General features: G+C 39.3%; 2 protein-coding genes and 1 long non-coding RNA gene across 4 annotated transcripts; 1 reads left to right on the top strand and 2 right to left on the bottom strand.

The window, feature by feature from the left end:
- Positions 1-7,828: 7,828 nt before the first annotated feature.
- LOC108831764 (uncharacterized) lies at positions 7,829-11,169 on the top strand. Its single transcript, XM_018605282.2, has 2 exons — positions 7,829-9,260; positions 10,830-11,169. Exons 1-2 carry the CDS (start codon positions 7,984-7,986, stop codon positions 11,074-11,076), a joined length of 1,524 nt encoding a protein of 507 aa, XP_018460784.2. The 5' UTR covers positions 7,829-7,983; the 3' UTR covers positions 11,077-11,169.
- Positions 11,170-13,139: 1,970 nt separating this feature from the next.
- Positions 13,140-14,399, bottom strand: LOC108831771 (uncharacterized). Of its 2 annotated transcripts, none has more exons than XR_008944681.1 (4): positions 14,245-14,399; positions 13,746-13,938; positions 13,479-13,537; positions 13,140-13,393 (listed from the first exon to the last, which is right to left on the bottom strand). It is a non-coding gene; the product is annotated as an uncharacterized LOC108831771 (long non-coding RNA). The 2 variants fall into 2 exon arrangements; XR_001946425.2 differs by having other exon boundaries at positions 13,144-13,393; positions 13,489-13,537.
- A 2,250-nt stretch (positions 14,400-16,649) lies between these two features.
- On the bottom strand, positions 16,650-18,112 carry LOC108848506 (uncharacterized). The gene has a single exon (XM_018621896.2). The coding sequence runs from the start codon at positions 17,875-17,877 to the stop codon at positions 16,771-16,773; it is 1,107 nt and encodes a 368-aa protein (XP_018477398.2). The 5' UTR covers positions 17,878-18,112; the 3' UTR covers positions 16,650-16,770.
- Positions 18,113-21,279: the final 3,167 nt, after the last annotated feature.

Below are 21,279 nucleotides of genomic sequence, written 5' to 3'. Positions count from 1 at the left end.
AGAGTACGTTAAAGAATTGCATCATCGAAGACATGTAAACATATAACAAACTAAAAGATAAAGACAACATATTTGTAATTTCTATTCAGGAAAAAAGTTCCAACTACTCTTGCTATACGTTCACATTTTACATCTGCAGCTCGCAGTGGCGGAGCAACCTTAAAAGGAAGGCTTGTTTACACTGTTATTTTTTGGTGGAGTGGTGGCGCAGAGTACGAATGGGTGAACGGTCGATCTAAGAATTTAGGGTTCTTGAGACCTGTTCTTGGATCGATTAAGGGTTTCTTTCGATAGCACCTTAAGACCAACTTCCTGTTTTGATGAATTGAATCAAATCTAAACAAGGTATAAAGCCAAAGCTCTTTATTAAAATCAAACGTATCCAAAACATTAGGTACCATATGCTTATATAGCCTATTCCACAATCATAGAAAAGGAAATAACATGTTTAACTTAACTTTTTAATAAAAAGGAAATAGTATTAAAAATTAGAACGACAAAGTATGATAGTTTGAATTATCATACTGGCGCCAATGTAAGCGATGCTGCTGCATCAGGTCCCCCCGGGTTAGAAGGATTCGACCCCGAATCACAATCATCAGTGGGAAAGAAGCGGGAGAGATATTTGACATTGAAAACGTCTGAAGTGTTGATGTTGTCGGGAAGACGAAGGCGATAGGCGTTGTCGTTTATGCGCTCCAAGACGGTAAGGGGTCCAATCTTCTTTGCTTTAAGCTTATTGTAGTCGCGGGCAGGTATGCGATCACGAGTTAAGTAAGCCTAAACAAGATCGCCCACCTCAAAGACTAAGCGACGGCGATGTGCATCAGCAGCGGTCTTGTACTTAGTAACTGAAGTTTCCAAGTTCGAAAGTGCCTGCACGTGTGTATCTGCAAGGGAATCAACAAAAGCTGAAGCATCTCCATGTAGGCGTGTACGATCTGGAAGGTGAGAAAGGTCCAAGGGACCACGCGGAATGACGCCATAGACCACTTGGAATGGGCAAAAGCCGAGGCTTCGGTTTAAAGAGTGATTATGAGCGAACTCAGCTTGGGGAAGATGAGAATCCCATGATCTGATTTTTTCACCAACTAAACACCGTAATAAATTACCCAATGACCTGTTAGTAACCTCTGTCTGTCCATCCGTTTGGGGATGGTACGCTGAACTCATATCCAGAGAAGTACCCAACTGTTTCCACAATGATCTCCAAAAATGTCCAAGAAAACGTGAATCCCGATCAGAGACAATTGATAAAGGGAGGCCATGAATGCGATATACTTCCCAGAAAATGAAGTAGCCACCTGCAAAGCATCAGTCGTTTTTTTGCAGGGGATGAAGTGAGCCATTTTCGAAAAACGATCCACGACAACAAAGATGGAATCAAAACCACGTTGTGTTCGCGGAAGACCAAGGACAAAGTCCATACTGATATCTGTCCATGGTTGAGTCGGCACATGTAAAGGAAAATAAAGCCCAGCATTAGTAGCAGAACCTTTCGAAGTCTGACACACGACGCAGCGCTCAACAAATCGCTCGACGTCTCGTCTCAAGGTAGGCCAAAAATATGACGTAGCTACCAAATGCAGAGTCCGATCACGTCCCACGTGCCCTTCGTTATGCAGCTCAGAAATTAACTGAAGACGGAGGCTGCAGTCTGGGATGCATAGTCGTGATCCGCGGAAGAGAAACTCATCATGAATGGTAAAGTCGGAAGAAGTCCCTGCCATTGCCGAAGTATAAATAGACGCAAAATATGGATCCGTCGGGTATAAATCGATGAAAGTACTGAAGCCTGAGACTGACGAATGGAGAACAGCAAGGAGAGAATGGCGCCTGCTCAAGGCGTCAGCCACACGGTTTGAAGTTCCGGCTGTGTGCTTAATGACAAATGTGAATTGTTGTAAATAGGCGATCCAAGAAGCATGGCGAGAAGAAACTTTTCCCTGGCTGCTCAAATGTTTGAGGGCATCATGATCTGTGTAGAGAACAAACTCTTTATGAAACAAGTAATGCCTCCAATGTTTGATGGCTTGTACGATCGCGTAAAACTCGATATCGTAGGTATTGTATCGGAACCGTGCACCAGATAGTTTTTCACTGTAGAAGGCAATAGGACGACTTCGTTGGCTTAAGACTGCTCCAATTCCTGTTTTAGAGGCATCGCTATGGAGCTCGAACACCAAAGAGAAATCAGGAAGGGCGAGTACCGGGGCAGAACAAAGTTTGTCCTTGATAACAGAGAAGGCGTGAGCCGCTTCCTCCGTCCAACCAAAGTGTCCATCACGAATGCAATCTGTAAAAGGTGCCATGATGGCACTAAATTGTGGAACAAACCTTCTGTAAAAAGAAGCAAGACCGTGAAAACTCCGCACGTCGGTGATGGTGGTTGGCGTTGGCCAAGACTGAATCGCGGTGATCTTACTTGGATCGACTGAAAGACCATCAGCAGATACTATGTATCCAAGGAAGTGCACTTTTGCAGATCCAAACTCGCACTTCTTTAAGGTCGCATAGAACTTGTCACGACGGAGAACCTGTAAGACCTCAGAGAGATGGCGAAGATGGTCCTCCAAGGAGTGACTAAAGATCAAGATGTCGTCGAAATATACTACTATGAACTTGCCAATGAAGGGTCGCAGTGCCTGATTCATCACTCTCATGAATGTGCTAGGTGCATTAGATAAACCGAAAGGCATGGCCAACCATTCAAAAAGCCCTTCTCGGGTTTTAAACGTGGTTTTCCACTCATCGCCAGGATTGATACGAATCTGGTGATAGCCACTCTTTAGATCAAGTTTGGAAAATATTGTGGCTGTACCGATTTGATCAAGTAAATCATCTAGTCGAGGAATAGGAAAGCGGTAGCGCACAGTAATCTTGTTTATATCACGGCTGTCGACGCACATACGCCAAGAACCATCTTTCTTGGGTATGAGTAAGGCAGGTACAACACAAGGTGACAAACTCTCACGCAGAAAACCCTTGGTCACGAGATCCTCTACCTGGCGTCTCAACTCTTCGTGTTCACTTGGGCTCATTCTGTAATGGGAGCGATTTGGTAAGGCAGCATCTGGAAGTATATCAATGCGATGTTGGATATCGCGGAGAAGGGGCAATCCAGCTGGCAAATCGTCCGGGAAGACATCGGCAAAGGTGGAGAGAATATGCTGAAAGGCTTCTGGTATGTCCGGACGGGAAGGTGACGTTGTTGGCTTGGTAACAAGGCCAATACGAAACCGCCCTCACGCATTGCTGAGAGAAAAGGTCTTTTCTCCAATAATAAGACCGGAGATGTGGCAGGCGAGGTGGCGGTTGGTGGAGAGTTGTTTTCCGGAGGAGCTGGCTTTAACACAAACTTGCGGTCGGCAAAAGTAAAACTATAGGTATTGAGGAAACCATCATGAGTAACACGTCGATCAAATTCCCATGGTCTTCCCAATAGTAAGTGACAAGCATCCATAGGAGCAATATCACAATAAACCTTGTCTTTATAAGAAGATCCAATGGAAAAGGACACGAGAGCGCGACGAGTAACCACCAAGTCGTGATCTTGTTGTAGCCAAGCTAGTTTATAAGGAGAAGGATGTGGTTCGTCCTTGAGATCAAGTTTACTGACCGCGTCCGCAGCTATAACATTCTCACAACTACCTGAGTCAATCACAAACGAACAAACTTTGCCGTTAATAGTGCAGCGAGATTGGAAGATTTTATTGCGTTGAGGGTACTGTGTATCTGCTCGAGGGGCAAGGCAAGATCGTCTGACAACGAGTAAATGATCCGTATCAGGAAAAATTTCTTCTTCTTCTTCTTCCTCTGGTTCTTCATCATAAATCGGTTCTTTATCATTGGATGTTTCGTCTAAGAGTTCCAAAAGAAGTCCTCGACGTGTTCGGGAAGGACAAGCAGACTGGCGATGGCCAAGTTCCCCACACGCGTAACAACGGAGTCCTCCAGGTCGTGCTTGTTGTGTTGGATTAGCTGGTACAATAGCTGTCTCTGTTTTAAGAGAAAGCGTCTCTGGTGTTGCGGATGTTGAAGAAGTTGCTGTTGTTTTATTCTGTCGCGAGGAGCCCCATGGCTGATAGCCATTACGAGACTTATTCTCAATGGTAATAGCTTGTTGATGGGCTTCCGAGATTGATTGTGGTCTGAAGAGGTTCAGGGTGAACTGTATCTGCTGGCGGAGACCTCCAATAAATCTCATAACAAGTTGTGGTTCGGAATCTCGAACCTCCACACGATTGATCATCTTGAAGAATTCAGTTGCGTATTCTTCCACTGACTTAGACCCTTGCCTGAGATTCTGCAATTTCTGAAACATCAATTGATCATAGTTGTAGGGTAAATTTTTTTTCTGCATCTCGCGTTTAAGTTTGTCCCAAGTCGCGATTTTAGATTTGCCGAGACGGGCGCGAGTTGTTTTGCTCTGTGCCCACCAGGCGGGTGCACGGTCGCAAAAACGTATTGCCACAAGAGGAACACAACGATCTAGCGGAACCTCTTTGAACTCAAGAATTTCTTCGACGGTGACGAACCAGTCAAGCAATTCTTCTGGGTTTGTGGAACCGTTAAATAACGGAATCTCAAGTTTGAAACTTGACTTCCAGGATGTGTCTGTCATCGTCATCAGAATCATGTTCGTTGTTGGTATTGCGAGGAAGGTGGGGTTGGAGTGGAGCAAAAGGATTGTCATCCTCTTCATCAGATTCGGTATGAACACTGCCTCGGGTGTTGCGACGATTGCGAATGGCGGGTGCGGCGTGTTGAGTTGTGAGGGTAGCAACGGCGGTTACGAGTGCCGTGACTTGAGCCTGAAGGTCGTTAACCGACTGTTGTGTTGCTGGGGCGTCGTCATCAGCTAGCTGTTGAGAACGTGTTTTACGAACCATCGTAGCGGTTGAGAAAGTTTCGGAGCGTAGCAAAGCTCTGATATCAACCTGGCGCAGCGTACGAATGGGTGAACGGTCGATCTAAGAATTTAGGGTTCTTGAGACCTGTTCTTGGATCGATTAAGGGTTTCTTTCGATAGCACCTTAAGACCAACTTCCTGTTTTGATGAATTGAATCAAATCTAAACAAGGTATAAAGCCAAAGCTCTTTATTAAAATCAAACGTATCCAAAACATTAGGTATAGCATATGCTTATATAGCCTATTCCACAATCATAGAAAAAGAAATAACATGTTTAACTTAACTTTTAAATAAAAAGGAAATAGTATTAAAAACCAGAACGACAAAGTATGATAGTTTGAATTATCATACTGGCGCCAATGTAAGCAATGCTGCTGCATTAAGTGGTTATAATCATTCCTTTTGACCCACATGTCTTAAGTTCAAACCTTAATAGTACATCTTTTTAACATGTCCTAAATAATTATGACCCATATAAGGCCAAATTCTAGTTCCGCCTGGCTGCTGGTCTTCCGGCGATTGCAGACTTGCAGTCATATTGTATGTTACCCTTGGCGTTTGATTCAATCATGAATCACTTTGCTTAATAACTTCGATGACTAATGTATGTGTATGTACCCCTAGATATGTGTATGATCAATACTATCACGAAGCTAATAATTAGAGCAAGAGAATTATCTGTTATACATCTATTCATACATAATGTTCGGCTATTCTTAGTACTTTGCACTCATTTTACATTAAACATTCTTCTAACGATACAATCACACCACACGTCAAGTAAAGTTGAGAAGTTACTAGCATAGTTAAAAGCTATTGGACGTGTGGTATAACCGAAATAAGTAATGGAAAATGTAAAATAAGAGCAACATACACTGAGGTGCTGACTGGTTTTCCCGTTACCACCCGCAAACGCAGCTTTTGCGGTTCATAGTGGTTGTTGGCGTTTTAAAACAATCACAGAAAACGCTACAAATCGCTTCAAACCGCTCCGAACCTCTTAAAATCAAAAGCTGGTTCCAGCTAGCGTTTGCGGTTGCGGGAGGGTAAATTTTTTTTCTTTAAAAACAGAATAAATAAAAATAATACTAAAATATCCAATAAAAATTTTCAATTGAAATAATAGAAATTTTAAAATGTATTCATATTATATTTCAATTTATATTATAAAAATTCAAAACTAAAATATTTTCTATAAATTTTTAAAATTGAATAATATGATTTTATAAATATAAATTTTATATTTATCATATTATTATGATTTTTAATATTTTTATAATTACATAAAATGTAAATATTGTTAAATTATTATTTAACAGATGTTGTGTTTGGTAGTTTACCAGTCATAAGAATTCCGCAAACGCAACAATTTCTAACAGCTGTACCAGTCGTACAAATCTCTAGAACATGCTTAAAACCGCAACCACCCGCATCCGCAAACTCCCGCAACCGCAACCGCAACCGCTGCGGTTACACCAGTCAGGCCCTGAGAATAACTGAAAATTATGTATGAATAGACGTAACAAATGAAACTAGCTGGAGATAATCACGTTCCTCTGAACTGCTTGTTTTAACAATTATTTTTAATAAAATCTAACAACAGTTACGTATTTGAACATGCGATATGTCCCCAACACTAGTCACGAGACGATCTGAATCCATGTTTCCTCAAAAAAAAAGGATTCACGAATTTTCTCGACGGTCCAAATATAAACGATAATAAAGAAAGAAAGATTCCACCGTACGTGTATTAAATTATATTGAATGAACCTAGGGAATGAATAAACAATATCGATAAGTGTGAGAAGATCCAATGAAAGAAGAATAAATATCAACCGTTAAAGAAGATATGAGCAGATACCAAACGAGAGCCGTCAATTCTTCACCTTCTTCCGACGTCCTTGTCTCAACGACGTTATCTTATGGCCAAGTTGGTGCACATTGTTCTCCCCTTCTCCATCGTCTATTTTTTCACCCCTCTCGGTTTTGGCACATTAAATCAAGATATCTATCACATCTTGAGTTTTTCTTCTTGACATTTGTTTATTTTGGGTTCCTTTAGGTTTGGTTAAACGATGGGGAATGGGAACCTAAATGAATTCGATTGATTTTGAAATTGGTGGTTTAACTTAGGTTTGACATGTAGTTATACGAAGTACATGTTGGTATGTTTGATTAAACATATTAGTCTTTGACAAATTTTGATTTACGGGCTCACCATATAATATAACCAGCTCCAAATGTATCTCTAACGATACCCGCGTACGATAAATTTAACCAACGTAGTTCACTTTCCTTCCATTGGACATGAATCCCAAAACGAGCAATGCATTCCACTCACACTTGTTTAATTATCTGGTACGTACAATCACTATAGCAGCACCCAGTAACTCGTATTAAACCAAGAAGCGGCTCATAAATAAAAAGAAGAAGAAAAAAGAGTACCAAACAGAAAATGAACATAGACGTAAATCGCAACAGTTACCAAAATACATGTAAACTGCGGACCCCACTCGCCTGTTCTCAGATCTTAATTGGTTTTAATTTAAAGCAATATAAATATCTACGTGGCGTCTACGAGACCGTTGATTACTTTTTTTTAGTACTATTTCACTAGTTTTGACGAAACAGAATCCCAATAGTTGGGAGAAGAAAATCAATTTGACACGTGGCTTATTTTATACCGTCTAATGAAAAATCCTTCTGAATCTCCGGTTTATCATTTATTCATATTAGTCGGTTCTAGGGACCGGCTACTCGTTTGTCAGGTTCCGTGCGTCGCTGTTCAACCGGCTCTCAAACCCGGTGATATTTTGTATTATTTTCCAATTATTTAAAGGTAATAAATATTTCGATACTTTTGATAAACTCGTGCTAACTAAAACCCTTTCTGTGAGTATATAAAGGTCGTCGTCTCACTTTCTCTCTCTCCGCGTTCCACTAGTAAAGTTGGAAGCCACTTGCCTCCGTGCTACTCCGCTTCTGCATTTTCCCTAGAAAGTTAAATTTCGAGCTCTCAAAAATCATTGAATCTTCGATTTCTCGAGATTTTCTATCAATTTTTTTGCAATGGGTGTTAAAGTAGCATACACTTCGCCGTTCCTTCAATGGGCGGCTCATCCTTCTTCCTCTTCTCAAACCCTATCTTCCAGAGCCATCTCATCTCCTTCAAAACGACGTCACAACTCACCGTTTCATCAACCATCCTCTCATTTCCTGCCGCAGAGACTGAACCGTTCGTCTCTCTTCGGGACAAAGCTCCGTCGCTCCAAGTCCTGCGAGCTCTGGCAATCATCTAAACCGACCAAGACTCACTTAGTCTTCAGCGCAAACCTAAACCCCTTCTCCGACGAAGAGTTCTCCAAAAAGATCCAAGAGCTTACCCTCAGATTCCACCACGAGAGAGAATCAATGGACTCGATCGAGATGAAAGCGAACAGCGTATTCGACCTCCCTCTCTCGCTTCGGATCATAAAGAAGAAGAAGAAGCGAAGACGGGAGGAGGAAGAAGGAGGAGTCAAACTATCCGGCGAAGAATCATCATCGGCGATGAGCAAGGCCTTCTCGTCGATGGTGTTCATGATCAGAGAGATCCAGAGCTTCACGCTCCACATGAGAGAGGTTCTCTTCTACGAAGACTTGCGAGGGATCTTGCTTAGGGTTAGAGAAGAGATGCACGCTTCCTTCCTCTGGCTCTTCCAGCAAGTCTTCTCCGCCACACCCACATTGATGGTCTATGTCATGATACTCCTCGCCAATTTCACCGTTTACTCAATCGGTGGCAGCAGCAACTCTGCTTTAGCCTCCGCCTCCGCTGCTCCTCCTCCGATGACCACCGTAACAGAACTAACCACCGAAGCTAATGAGAAGTTGGATTCCTCGATGGTTAAAACGTTCTTTGTATCCTCTCCCACCAACGGGAACACGACTTCCGTGGGCGGGAACAATAATGGCGGCGGCGGGAACATCCGTCCGGTGTTAAACGGAGCAGATGGTGACGATGGATCAGAACAGTTTAAGACAATCATACCCGAAGGAGTCTCGTCAACGCTCGGGTCAACGACAGCAGAGTCAGAGAAGACATCGGTGTCGGGACAAGATGAACTCAGGCTGTGGAATTCGATTGTGGAGGAAGCAGAGCAAATGCGGTATTCGAAGATAGATCACGAGACGAGGAAGCGGTTCGTGTCTCCTTTGGATGCTCGAGTAGAAGAAGCAGATGAGGAGATTGATTACTTCAGAACAGAGCTTCTTTACCAAACGGGACTGTCTCAAGAGCCTAGTAATCCTCTGCTTCTCGCTAACTATGCTCAGTTCCTTTACATCGTCTCTAATGACTATGACAGGTAAACACACAATTTTTTTTACTGTTACATCTTAATCACTGTTTTAGTTTTTAACTTTTCGGTTAAAATTTGTTTATAATATTAGATTTTTCTTAGCTTAAGTTAACTTGGGAGTTAGGGTCATCGAATCTTCCGTGTAGATTTTTTTTGGGTGGTGAATTATGAGGCTGCAAGTTGATGCTAACAGTCAAAAGTTGGCGTAGTGCTCGATGATTTGTCTATTCACTAGTGGGGCATACTTGTGGAAATTTTTTCTTACGAAATTAAAATTAAGTCGTCATAATAATTGCATCAGCAGAATATAAATAAGACCAAGATAGTTGAACTATTTCTTTTCCTCTTGGAGTAGGAAGACAGTACAAAAAATATCTAGCGGGGAATAAATAAAGACATAAGATTAGTTCTAGCCAATCAGCTTTGAGTCTTTGAGGGCTGATGATAGTGGAGTTTACGGTGGAGCTTTAAAGACACCCCACCAGATAGGGCTGGGCATTTTATCCGTTAAATTTGATTCGATTCGTTATTCGTTGCTATTCGATCCGAAAATTCCGAATATCCGTAAGCTTTTGAAGCAAAGCAAATACTAAAATTCAATATCCGTCAAAATCGAAGCAAATCACAAATATTAAAATTTTGGGAAGCGAATATCCGATCCGATCCGTCAATATATAAATACATGTATATTTTGATTATATTTAAAGTTTTAAATGTATAAAATTATATAATTATTATTCTAATATATTATTTGATAGATTCTATTCATATTATTACTTATATAAAAGTATTACATAAAAGGAAGAGAAAATATTTATGACAATTATAATTTTTTTTTAAGTTTTGTGTTATTATAATTTTAACTAAGTTTAAAAATTTACAAAATATGAAGATTCACAACTTCTTTTAATTTTTATCTTTTATATCATGCAAAAAATATATTTTACAAAACAAATTTGTATCAAATTTTTAAGATTATTTGTATTAATCAAAACAAATGAGAGATGCGTAAGTATCCGCGAATATCCGCAAATATCTATTTATTTTCCGGATATCCGTTTTTCCGAATATCCGTATTTTTCCGAAGCAAAGCAAATCGAAAAATCAGATATTCGTAACATTCGAAGCAAATCACAAATACCTTCAAAAACCCGAATATCCGATCCGTGCCCAGGCCTACCACCAGAATCCAACAAGGTGGCTTTGTCTGAAGTCTTTAACACATGTTTTTTGTCATTGGCTTTAATACATCTAAGATAAATAGTAGTATTGTAGTTGCGTTGGTAGTAAGTGGCGTGGCCGTTCGATTTAGTTCTTTTGAATATAGATATATAATTTTTTCGGATAGTTATAAAATCCAGTTTGGATTTTGGAGATGGAGTAAAAAACTCCGAAGTAAGTATTTTAAATTTGTAGCATTCCTCTTGCGATGGGGTTAAACAGTATATTAAGCAGTGTATTACTTAACTAATATTTTAGTGAACACTGGTGAAATTTTGGATTTTGTTCAGCTCATCTTTGATACTCTTGTATCTCTAGTGAATTAGTGTCTCACCTGATATATTTGAATAACAGAGCAGAAGAGTACTTCAAGAGAGCGGTAGGAGTGGAACCGAAAGACGCAGAGGCCCTGAGCAAATACGCCACGTTCTTATGGAGAGCACGGGACGATCTTTGGGCTGCTGAAGAGACTTTCTTGGAAGCAATCGATGCCGATCCCACCAACTCTTTCTATGCAGCTAATTACGCTAATTTTCTATGGAACACCGGCGGTGATGAGACGTGTTTCCCTCTCGACGAGTCTCAGGAAGACACCATTTAGTTAAGACTGTCCAACATCACGTGTCTCTAAATAAACATTCTATACCAACTAATAAATATATATAAATATAGATATGTGCATATTGATGATGTATATGGGTGTGTGTCATGGGCTATGTCACATAGTCGCGGTGGTGAAAAGCGTTAAATCCTTATGGTTGCAATTACTCTAGTGAAAAAGAGTAAAATATTCCATCGTCATGGTTCTATGGGTCTTCTGTTGGGCCTATATCGTGGATTTAAGAGTATAAGAGGGTGCATTTCATTTGTTTGGTTCGGAAATAGGGCCTTGTCAAATTACTAATAGTAACGCAGCTTCAGCCTAATAACTATTGGTGTTTAGTAAGGAGTGCCTATATCTGGGCATCTTGTGTAGATTGGGAATGGTGCAAGGATGGACAAACCCTGATGCCATTTGGTAACCCCAAACCATAGCCATGTAGGACTGAAATATTGTTCCAACAATATAAAGTGGAATTTTGAAAAATATAATAATTTCTCTCAATCCAGTAGTGTCTTAGTGAGTATTATTTTGTGCAAGACTATACTTGTCTAACAAATTCTTTAAATGTATAGAATATAAAACTTACTATATAAACAAATACTATTACCTTTCATAATAACTATAATATTATTTATGTTTAGATTTTTTTTTTGATATCTGACAAGTATTTATTAATTTTGTGTAATCTATTTGGCTTTACACAGCCACGTAAATACAATGATCGGATCATGGAGAATTCATTAACTTTCATGGCATCAGAGCTCCTGTGCTCTTGAACCTGATATCAAATAATTTATATTCCTTTTTGTTTATGTTTCTCCACTCTCATGTCGTTTCTTTCTTCTATGCACCATGGATTCCCATTCCCCTGAACAATTGGAAGAGCTTTAGGCGTTCCGAATATCAAACTTAACCATAGCAAATTAGCAAGTGTTGCTTTTTCAAGCTGGGTAGGAAGCAAATAGTGAGTACAAGCCTAATAACAAGAGATTGTGCCCAGTCTCTAATTGTGGCGCAACGTTGAGAGTTGTCACCGATTTTCTAATAGAAAACATAAAGAAAAATAAAACTGAGTCGTTTAAAGATATGAAAGGATGATTTTACATGCTGACTTTGTTGCGATATGCGGTCTCTATCAGTTTGCATCATATGGAATGTAAGCGAACCAAACCAACAACTTTCATTCTAAAATAATAAATCACAAAGAATAAAAGGAAAACTTTTGTCTTTTTTTTTGCACTCTTTCATTTCTGTACACAGTTACTCTTTCATTGCTTGCAACAAATGCAAGAGACATTTCTTTCAACATCAACTTTCTAACTAACTAAAGTACTAAGAGCATGATTATCGGCGTCCTAAAAGTGCATTTCTTAGCATTAAAGGCCGAGAATTAAATGAAAAAACGCGAAATATAGTTGTGACGTTCCATAATTAAGATGTTTTGATCAGCGTCCTTAGGAGGCACGTGGCTTGTTCTGAAGCGTTGATGAGAAATATTTTGGGCAAAAGGGATCAAAGGCCGAGATTGGTCTGTTCTCTCTCTTCGTTGTGTTCGGTCTGTTCTCTCTCGAGGCGATTCTTCTGCCCTTCTCTTTCCGTCGCGTTCTCTCTCGACGGCGCTTCCTTTGGCGTGTCTCTCCACCGGTGTTTACTCTCGACGGCGCTTCCACCGGCATCTCTCTCTGTTCCTGTCGACGGTGAATTCGTTTGGCGTCTCTCCTTATTTTAATAACTAATAATTTATAGTTTGTAATATTTATTTTTTATTATGATGTTTCTAATGTTTTTTCATTATGATGTTTGTAATGTTTTTTTTTTCTCAGCTAGTAATGTTTTTTTTATTATGATGTTTCTACTGTTTTTTAAAATATGTTTGTAATGTTTTTATTTTTAATTTCTATTTAATATATCATTATTTCTTAAAATATATCATTAATTAACTTAAGAACTCATCATCAAGTCCCACCAATAATCTGTGTTTTAAGGAATGTCCTTACCAAATTATCTTAGGACAAACAAACAATTAAATAAGTTAAGGACTCATCATTAGGACAAACCAATAATGATGCTCTAAGAGCATCATTATTGCTAGAACCAAAATTTAGTATCTTAGCATATTTTATTAATATATGAAGATTAAAAAAAAATGTTAAGATACAATAGCAAAAGTAGAGATTATTGGTAGATACTTTATATTGTTTCTTAGTTAAAAAATTTTGATATAGACCTTCATCCAATTGACAAATCAGCTCTGAATATGTTTCTCCTAGGGCTTTTCGTCCGTCATCTTTGCCTCAGGATATTCTGATAAAACCTTCACAGCGCACCCATATAGATAGTTAGAAACTGTAACCATTGGGCTGAATGTGGTATGCACTATAACTACACTGCTAGTATACCTGAACATACCTTCTTCAACCACCAATATAGCGATCCCTTTAGTTTCTCCTAATCATGCCTGCAGTATTACAAGGTAAGAAAACTAGTCAACTAGAAGGAAGTAGCAATACAGAGATGAGAGACCCTAAAACCTATAGTTACTCAAAAAGAAAGCCACTCATCAAATATTATTTAGCTCTATACAACAATACAAAAATGGTAAGGATAAGATTAGTTAAGTACATAACCAACCATGCCTACTCAAAGCAACTAAAAAGTGGCATTACCAGAACTTTCCGGTAGATGCAACTGCTTCTAATGTGCGCTTTACTTCTTCCGCAGACAAACTCACAATAGCATTGTTAAATATTGCAGCCAACAGATTTAAAGCAACATATCTCTTCATCCGATTTAGGCTATTGTACTACTCGTATAGTACTCGAGCAATTGTTCACGAAAGGGAACACAAAAATAAAGAGCCTGCAGTGCACCAAAGAGGATAAGAGATTCAACAGACTTGACATCACACTGGTTAACGAAGAGCGAAGTTAATGAGAACCCATTCATGTACATATATGTGCAATCTCAGGTTTCAAACTTCAATTCGAAAGAGCTAATAAGGACGCAATGCACAGTTATTCAAATTTAACCCTTTGAATCGAATTCGATGACTAATCATGAATTTAAACGAACCCAGAAGAAATCGTCAAACGAGTCGTACAAATCGAATTCGAGATGGAGAGAATCTAACAGGCAAGTAGGGATTAGAGAGAAAGGGAGGAGGACCTGCAAAAGGGTGTTGCAGTAGCAAGTGTTGCCGAAATTCTCGAAGCCGAAGTAGCGTTTTTCTTCGGGGAACTGGTTGTCGAGAGCTTTCTTGAGTTTGGACCCGCGGCCCCCATCACACGCTGCCAGGTGGCACATAAGGACCATCCTAAAAACTTCTTAGTTAAGAAACGTTTTTATTCTATTTCTTGGTTTTTGATTTAATTTTGGGCCCATTACTGCTAAGAACTGAGCTTAAGATACAGCAATAATGGTGCTCTAAAGTGGGGCTTATTGGATCGAGGATTTCACAAGTTTACTGGGATTTCAGATTTGATAGAATTTAGATGGGATTTCACGATTTTTGTTGGGATTTTGAGTATTTGGTGGGGATTTAAATAGGTGATTTTGGTAGAATTTAAAAATAAAATAACAAAACAACATGCCAAGAAATTGAGCGTCACTCTCTACTTCTGTAGTTTTCATGGTTTCACAATGGTCTTCCGGGTTCGTGCTCAGTAATACAAACATGCCAAGAAACCAAAGAAAACATGCTTTTATCTCCAGAAAACCGTGAGGCCACTCTGTTCAGAAGTTCAGCCAACATGTAAAGTGTTTCTGCAATTATCTTCATTGCACAAACAGATTCTTTAACGTGGTCCAAATTGTTTACTTGTTCAATAAATTCTACAGCTAATTGTAGAAATGTCTGCCACCCATATAGATCCACGATAACATTAAAGTCAGATTTTATGACGTCTTACCAAGTTTAATGCAGCTTTGAACCATTGCTGAGCTAAAGCATTCCTAATGGAAGAGAGGACCAGCTTTCTGGGATAAATGCATTCGAGATTCCCCCGCATAGTTTGTAGTATTGCAGCAGCTTCTTCTCCATTAAGGACTCCTATTACTTTGGCACCTCTTTCCCAAACATTTACATAGTTCATAATTTCAGTCTCGCCTTCTACCATCAATTACAAAGTATAAATTTCCAAGTTCCACTTCTCTCTGCAGTTCCTCAGTATCGACAATAAAGAGAATGGTCAAAATAATCAGACGGGTACCACTTCATTGGCCAACTCTGAATAAAATGAGAAACTGCTGCAGTTATTACACAGGCTCTTCCCATTGATGTAAAATCTACCCATTTCATCAAGCCCACATATCAAGGGTTTGAGCAATGAGCACCCCACCAGCATCAACCTGCGCCACCCTCCCCCGAGGACAAGTTGATGGAAAACATATACAATCATCACTGACACAAGCTAACATAATGCATGAACTTCTAAAGAAAGTGGCCTCAAGGTTAGCTAGTTCAGACTTCCATAATGACTACCAAAAAACTCAACATGAAGACATCACATACTAAGATTTCAACACTGTTCAGTGAAATTTCTAAACAAATTTGGCCTCAAGGTTAGCTAGCTCAGACTTGGATGTTACATGTATGTGTACACAACCTGTCAGAGTGAGATGTACCTTGATATTTTTTTCTTTTCTGGTTGTAACTTGTATGTATACAAAACCCAATTAGGCTTTAACAGTAAATACAAAACTTAACGATCACTTGAACCACTTGATTCATTGAAATTAAAGGATTCATCGGAAACTATCAATATATCAGAGCAGACAAACCCCAATTCTCCTATTTTAACTTCATCTCTATGGTCTTTCGGATCCAACTCTTGAACTCGTCAGATTTACGGAAGTTTCTTCCAGGTGCACGCTTCCCTTTCTGATTCCTTTTCCGGCTCAGGCAGGTAACACTAGGAGGAAGCGACACACAAAATTTTAGCAGTTTTTTAATCACCATACCAGCAGTTCTCAACTGATTTCAGTTACTTCTCTTTTTTTATAGCCATTAAAGGTCTAAACAAGAAAACTAAAAGAACTGTTCTGTTTTATCAAAAACCATCTCATTAGGTGGTATTTGTCACGGTTGAATTTTCACTACAAATTACTTCTCAAATCATCTCAAAGAACTTTTGGTAAAATCCATTTATGAAATCCTTATTTTCCAATAAGAGAGGATTTCAAGGAATTTGTATGAATAACCAATCCAATAACCTTGGATTTGGAGGAGTTTTTATAAATAACCAATCTAATAAGGGGGAATTTCATGAAAAAATAAAATTCTTTCAAATTCTCAATTCAATAAGCCCCCCTTAAGTATCGCTCTTAAAGTGTTAACATAATTACATTAGTATTCCATAACCATTATGTTCCTTTAAATACAGAAAACAAGAAAGATCAACTAGTGGTAAGTGGTTAACTCCTCCATCTGTAAGATCTGGTCTCATGCTAATGTTTTTCAATCAACATCTATTAGCTAGATTCGAATTAGACATAGAAAAAATCTACTATACATTGGAAACTACTACACTTTCAAACTACTATACAGCCTCGCAAAAGATGCTTGGATCATATTGAAAGACACGACAAAGATTTTTTTTTATCATCTAAAGCGTTCACACTTCTCCATTACATTACATCTTAACCATACCTCACAAAAAAAACATTATATATAACACAGACACGCTCACACACCTACACAGTATACACTATCACAAAACAAGGAAGCACAGCCCTTGGATTAAACACCAGAAGCTCCTCATCGTCGATCCTCAACAGGGCCCCACTCTTATTACTCCCGCCACTCCCCTGCCCTACTACAGAATCAAACCCTCCATCACTCTTGTCCACGTCATCATCCTCAATCATATCACACCCGACCCGGCCCGCCACGACGCGGCAAACCAGCATGGCCCGTTTCACGTTCATAAACCCAAACTCCACCTCCACCTCCTCAGGAACCGCCGCGTGTCCTCTCCACCCCGTCGCTAGCGTCGCGATCCCGTCGAGCTTCGGCGAGAACCCGGCTCCGATGATCCCGCAGACGCTGCAGTACTGATGGCCGCAGAGGCTGGAGCCACCGTTTCGCCCCAGGTCGCACATGAACGTCGAGCAGTAGAATCTCAGCAGCTCGTTCCCGTCGGCGACGCACCGTTCGTCGCTGCGGCTGGTGCGAGCGGCTTTGGCCTTGACGAGCTCACGGTACTCCTCGAACCTCGCGAGGATCTTGGGGCTGTTGTGGATCTTTAGGATCCGATGGATCTCCGGGGCTTTGTTGTTGCCTTGATGATCGGGCCAGCCCGAGTTGAATATGATTTTCACGATGTTCGTGCTTGACTCGCCGTCGGTTAGCTCCGTCACGGCGTGTTTGACGGCGATGTGGTGCTCGAGGAGGTTGGTTTTTGGGAAGATCTCTCCGCACGCCGCGCAGGAGAAGATCTCGTCTTCGTCGCACAGAGGAAGATCCGGCTCCGATAAACCGGTTTCAATACGGGTTTCCGGGTCGGGTTGTACGAGAGTGACGAGGGAGTTGTGAGAGGATCTAGCGGAAGTCAGAGTCGTTGACTGACCGTTTGAATGCGTTTGGTGGCGGGGTTTAGATAAGAAGAACCGTTTTAAAGACGTCCAAGAAGAGGATAAACCGGAACCTGAACCGGAAGAAACCGTTCTGAGCTTCTTCTTCTTCTTCCTCTTCTTCGGTTTACAGTCACCTCCTTTGGGGAAGAAGAAACAGCCGACAAAGAGAAAGAAGAGGGAGAAGAAATGCTGACGTAACAACGACCCAAGTTTTCGCGCCGCCATTCACGAGAGTTTTGTTTTTGAGAAAGAGGGAGAGAGGAAGTTTAGTGTTTTGCAGTCTCCACCATTGGAAGAGATGTGTAAAGAAGAAGAAATGATGAAGAGAAGAGGAGAAAGGAGTGTAAAGGTGTATGAAGACAATGGGAGATAGTAAAGATAGAAGTAGAAGAAGAGTAGGTGCCACGCTATTTCATGTCTTTTCTATTTTTACTTTTTCTTATATTTGTTAGAATATTTGTCTCCTCTTTTTATTTGTTTTTAGTTTTTTTGGTATGTTTATACGAATCTTATTATGCATACGAATGAGTGTACATTGTTTTCTTCCTTCACTGGTTTTATAAAATATGCCATGATTTATCATGATCATATCTTGCAGTAACGTGGCTAAGTCGATCCAATTATACTTACAACTTCGAACGTATGTTTTTGATTTAACCTCCAAAAGTGTAACGAATTTGAATTAGGTACCGATTCGTGGTTATTTGTAAAATTTGTTTTTTTTTTTCATTGTGATGTTCATTATGAATTATTTATTCATTCACATATATTTACACATGGTATAAAAATTACTGATATCTGAATAATAGTGTGTTATTTATTCTGATACTTTACAATCATTTTATACATTCTATTGACCAAGATCTATTTTCCATTTTTCTCAATTATTTGTACAAAATTACATCTACATTATTGTATTTGTGTACAGTTAATTTACCACAAAAGCTAAACTCGAATTTTTGAGGAGAATCCAAGGTATCCGAATTGTTTTATGGATATAAATATCTGGTTACAAACTTTGTTGCTTAGGATATGGACGGAGACAGAGGAACACGTGCACATGTTTCATTTCTAATCTAAGCTCACCGGTGCATCTGTTTACTTGGATCCATGCACTGCTGCACATATCTATCCATGCATATGACCAAAATTAGTTAGTAAAGAAAAAATGAATGCAGCAGATTTTCTTTTTGTGTGGCAAATAAATAAAGTATAGTATCATATTTATAAATGTATTATGAAGGTATTTATGTAGAGCTTTGTGATTATACACAACATGTTAAAATATAGGTTAAGGTTTCGCTTTCATAGAATAAAAAACAAATTAATCAAGTGGTCATACTTAGAGCATCCACAATGGTGGATTCCATTGTGGAATCCTTAGGATTAGTTTAGCATTATTTTTTTTTGTTTTTTGTTTTTTTGAACAGTTAAGGACTTAATCAAAATGATCAAGTCCAATGGTGTTACTCTAATTAGAGTCCTTAGTTTTGTAACAAAACCCACAAAACCCAACAATTCTCAACAGTTCAAAATCTCAGCTATAGATTAGCAGCAGAGTGATGATTTTGATCACACTATGAGGAAAAAATTGTATACTTACCTTTTTCTAAACTAAAACAGTCTCGTGTCTGTCTCTCCTTCTAAACTAAAACAATCACCAGGCCTAAAAGTAACTACATTACAAAATCAAAGGATGATCATATAAACAAAAGGATCCCTCGTAGATGACAATGTTCTACTGCCAACAGAAGCTGCTGCATATAGCATTTGATCTGAAACACAAAAAACAAGACATAGTTAGTTAGTTGCACTAGACGTTATGTTATTTCTTGTGTGTCTTTAATTCTTTACCTGTGCCTCGGTGAGGTTGATGTCAGGAGATGAACTTGGAACAATCAATGATTGTCTCCTTGGAACAATCATTGATCTTGTCCTGCAAGACAAGACTCAGAGTCTGGATCCTTAGCAAGCAAAGCAATAGGTCTCATTCTCGCATTCTCAAGAGACAGAGACGACGGGTTCACGAAACCTTCGTTGCTTCTCCAAGAACCAAACCCATTGTTAAGCGTCACATTACTCTGCCCATACGATCCTCTGTTAACGTAATCGTTCAGAAACGACAATGTTCTTTGAAAGTAGGGATTCATCATATGTTGCAAATCTACTTCACGCTGTGGAGGAGGAAGAGACCAACTCCCGCCGCCATTGATCCGTTGATTTTGCTGCAGTGACGATCGATTGGTCCAGCGATTGTGAAGTGACGGATTCTGCTCACGAAGGGAGAGCATAGCGAAAGAGGAATCTAGGGTTTCGACATCAACACCAGTCGGGAATCGAAATAGCGGTTCCTCGAGAGCTCTATGAGTGTCGGGTTGGAACTGAGAAAGTTGCAACGAAGACACACCTCGTCGATACATCTCCGGCGGAGATAGATTCACCTCCGTCGATGAAGTTTCGGCGCGTTCACCATTGGAGTTAATGGGAGACGACGGATTCGCGGAGAAGCTGTTCTTAGCTTTGCCCATTTCTCGGAAAGATTAGAGGAAAGTTTGACGGTGAAATCCGGGAAGAAGATGAAAAAGAGAAAAACAGAACAAAATTCAATGACAGCATGCCACGTGCACTAAGGATCAAGTCCTTAAAACCCTTATTTACGGACTGATCCTTACCTATATTTGCTTTAATATTAATATTATAATCAGTTAAACATAAAAGTAAGCGCTAAAGATTTGTCACGAGTCTCCGTTGCAGATGGTCTTATATCAAGTGGTTATATTTAAAACGTCATATCAATTATTAGTAGTAAAAATTTAACTGAAAATTTAGAATGTAAATATCACCACCTTTTTGTTTTGTCATAATCAGTCTTTTTTTTTACCGCACCTCTTTTTCATATATTTCATATTTATAATATTAAGAAACTATTTCAAAATTAAATTTATTTTTAGTTGAAAAATATTTCAAATGTATTTTGATCTTTTAATTTATAAGACTTTAGCTATCTACCCGTGATCGGCTTAATATAATCAAACTTTATTTAATTTTCAGATACTAAAAACGGTGCGAAACATGATACATTTTTCAATGTAAATGACGGAAACCATCTATAATTTTATGACTTGCGGGTATACAACGAAAACCAATCATCCCAAATTACTCTAAAACGGCAACATTTTGATGGAAGTCGTCAGAAGTAGAGGCTTAAACATGGCATGTAAATTTTTGATTAATTGAAATAGCACATGTGCTTCCATTATATTGCTGGTAGCAAAGACCACACTTATACAAATTAAAAGCTTGTTTTCTTATTTCTATACAACCAAATTAAGAAAGCGTAATTTGGTTGTTAGCTGATAAATATAGAAATGTAAAAATGTAAAAGTAGAGTAAGTGATGAATGAAGCCGGCAAAGAAACAAATCCTTTCCGGAAACATAAGCCGACGAGGTAAACAACACCCTTCGGAATCAAGAATAAAAACAACAATGAGAAAGCTAACATAAACTAAAGCAAAAAAAGCCAGATCACTACCGGAGAAGAGAACACCACCATACATTCAAAGACGAACTTACCTAACAATGACTCATCCACTAATAACACCAGAATGAAAGATCATCGAGATAGA

This window comes from Raphanus sativus, chromosome 4 (genome assembly GCF_000801105.2).
Source record: "Raphanus sativus cultivar WK10039 chromosome 4, ASM80110v3, whole genome shotgun sequence".
NCBI classification, from domain to species: domain Eukaryota; kingdom Viridiplantae; phylum Streptophyta; class Magnoliopsida; order Brassicales; family Brassicaceae; genus Raphanus; species Raphanus sativus.
This window is presented reverse-complemented; position numbering and strand designations above follow the sequence as displayed.

What these genes read in the sequence shown, in the direction of transcription:
- LOC108831764 (XM_018605282.2), top strand. Translation starts at nt 7,984, where the DNA reads ATGGGTGTTAAAGTAGCATACACTTCGCCGTTCCTTCAATGGGCGGCT. An exon ending in GTCTCTAATGACTATGACAG is followed by an intron (nt 9,261 to 10,829) that starts GTAAACACACAA and finishes TTTGAATAACAG; the next exon opens with AGCAGAAGAGTACTTCAAGA.
- LOC108848506 (XM_018621896.2), bottom strand. Translation starts at nt 17,877, where the DNA reads ATGGCGGCGCGAAAACTTGGGTCGTTGTTACGTCAGCATTTCTTCTCC.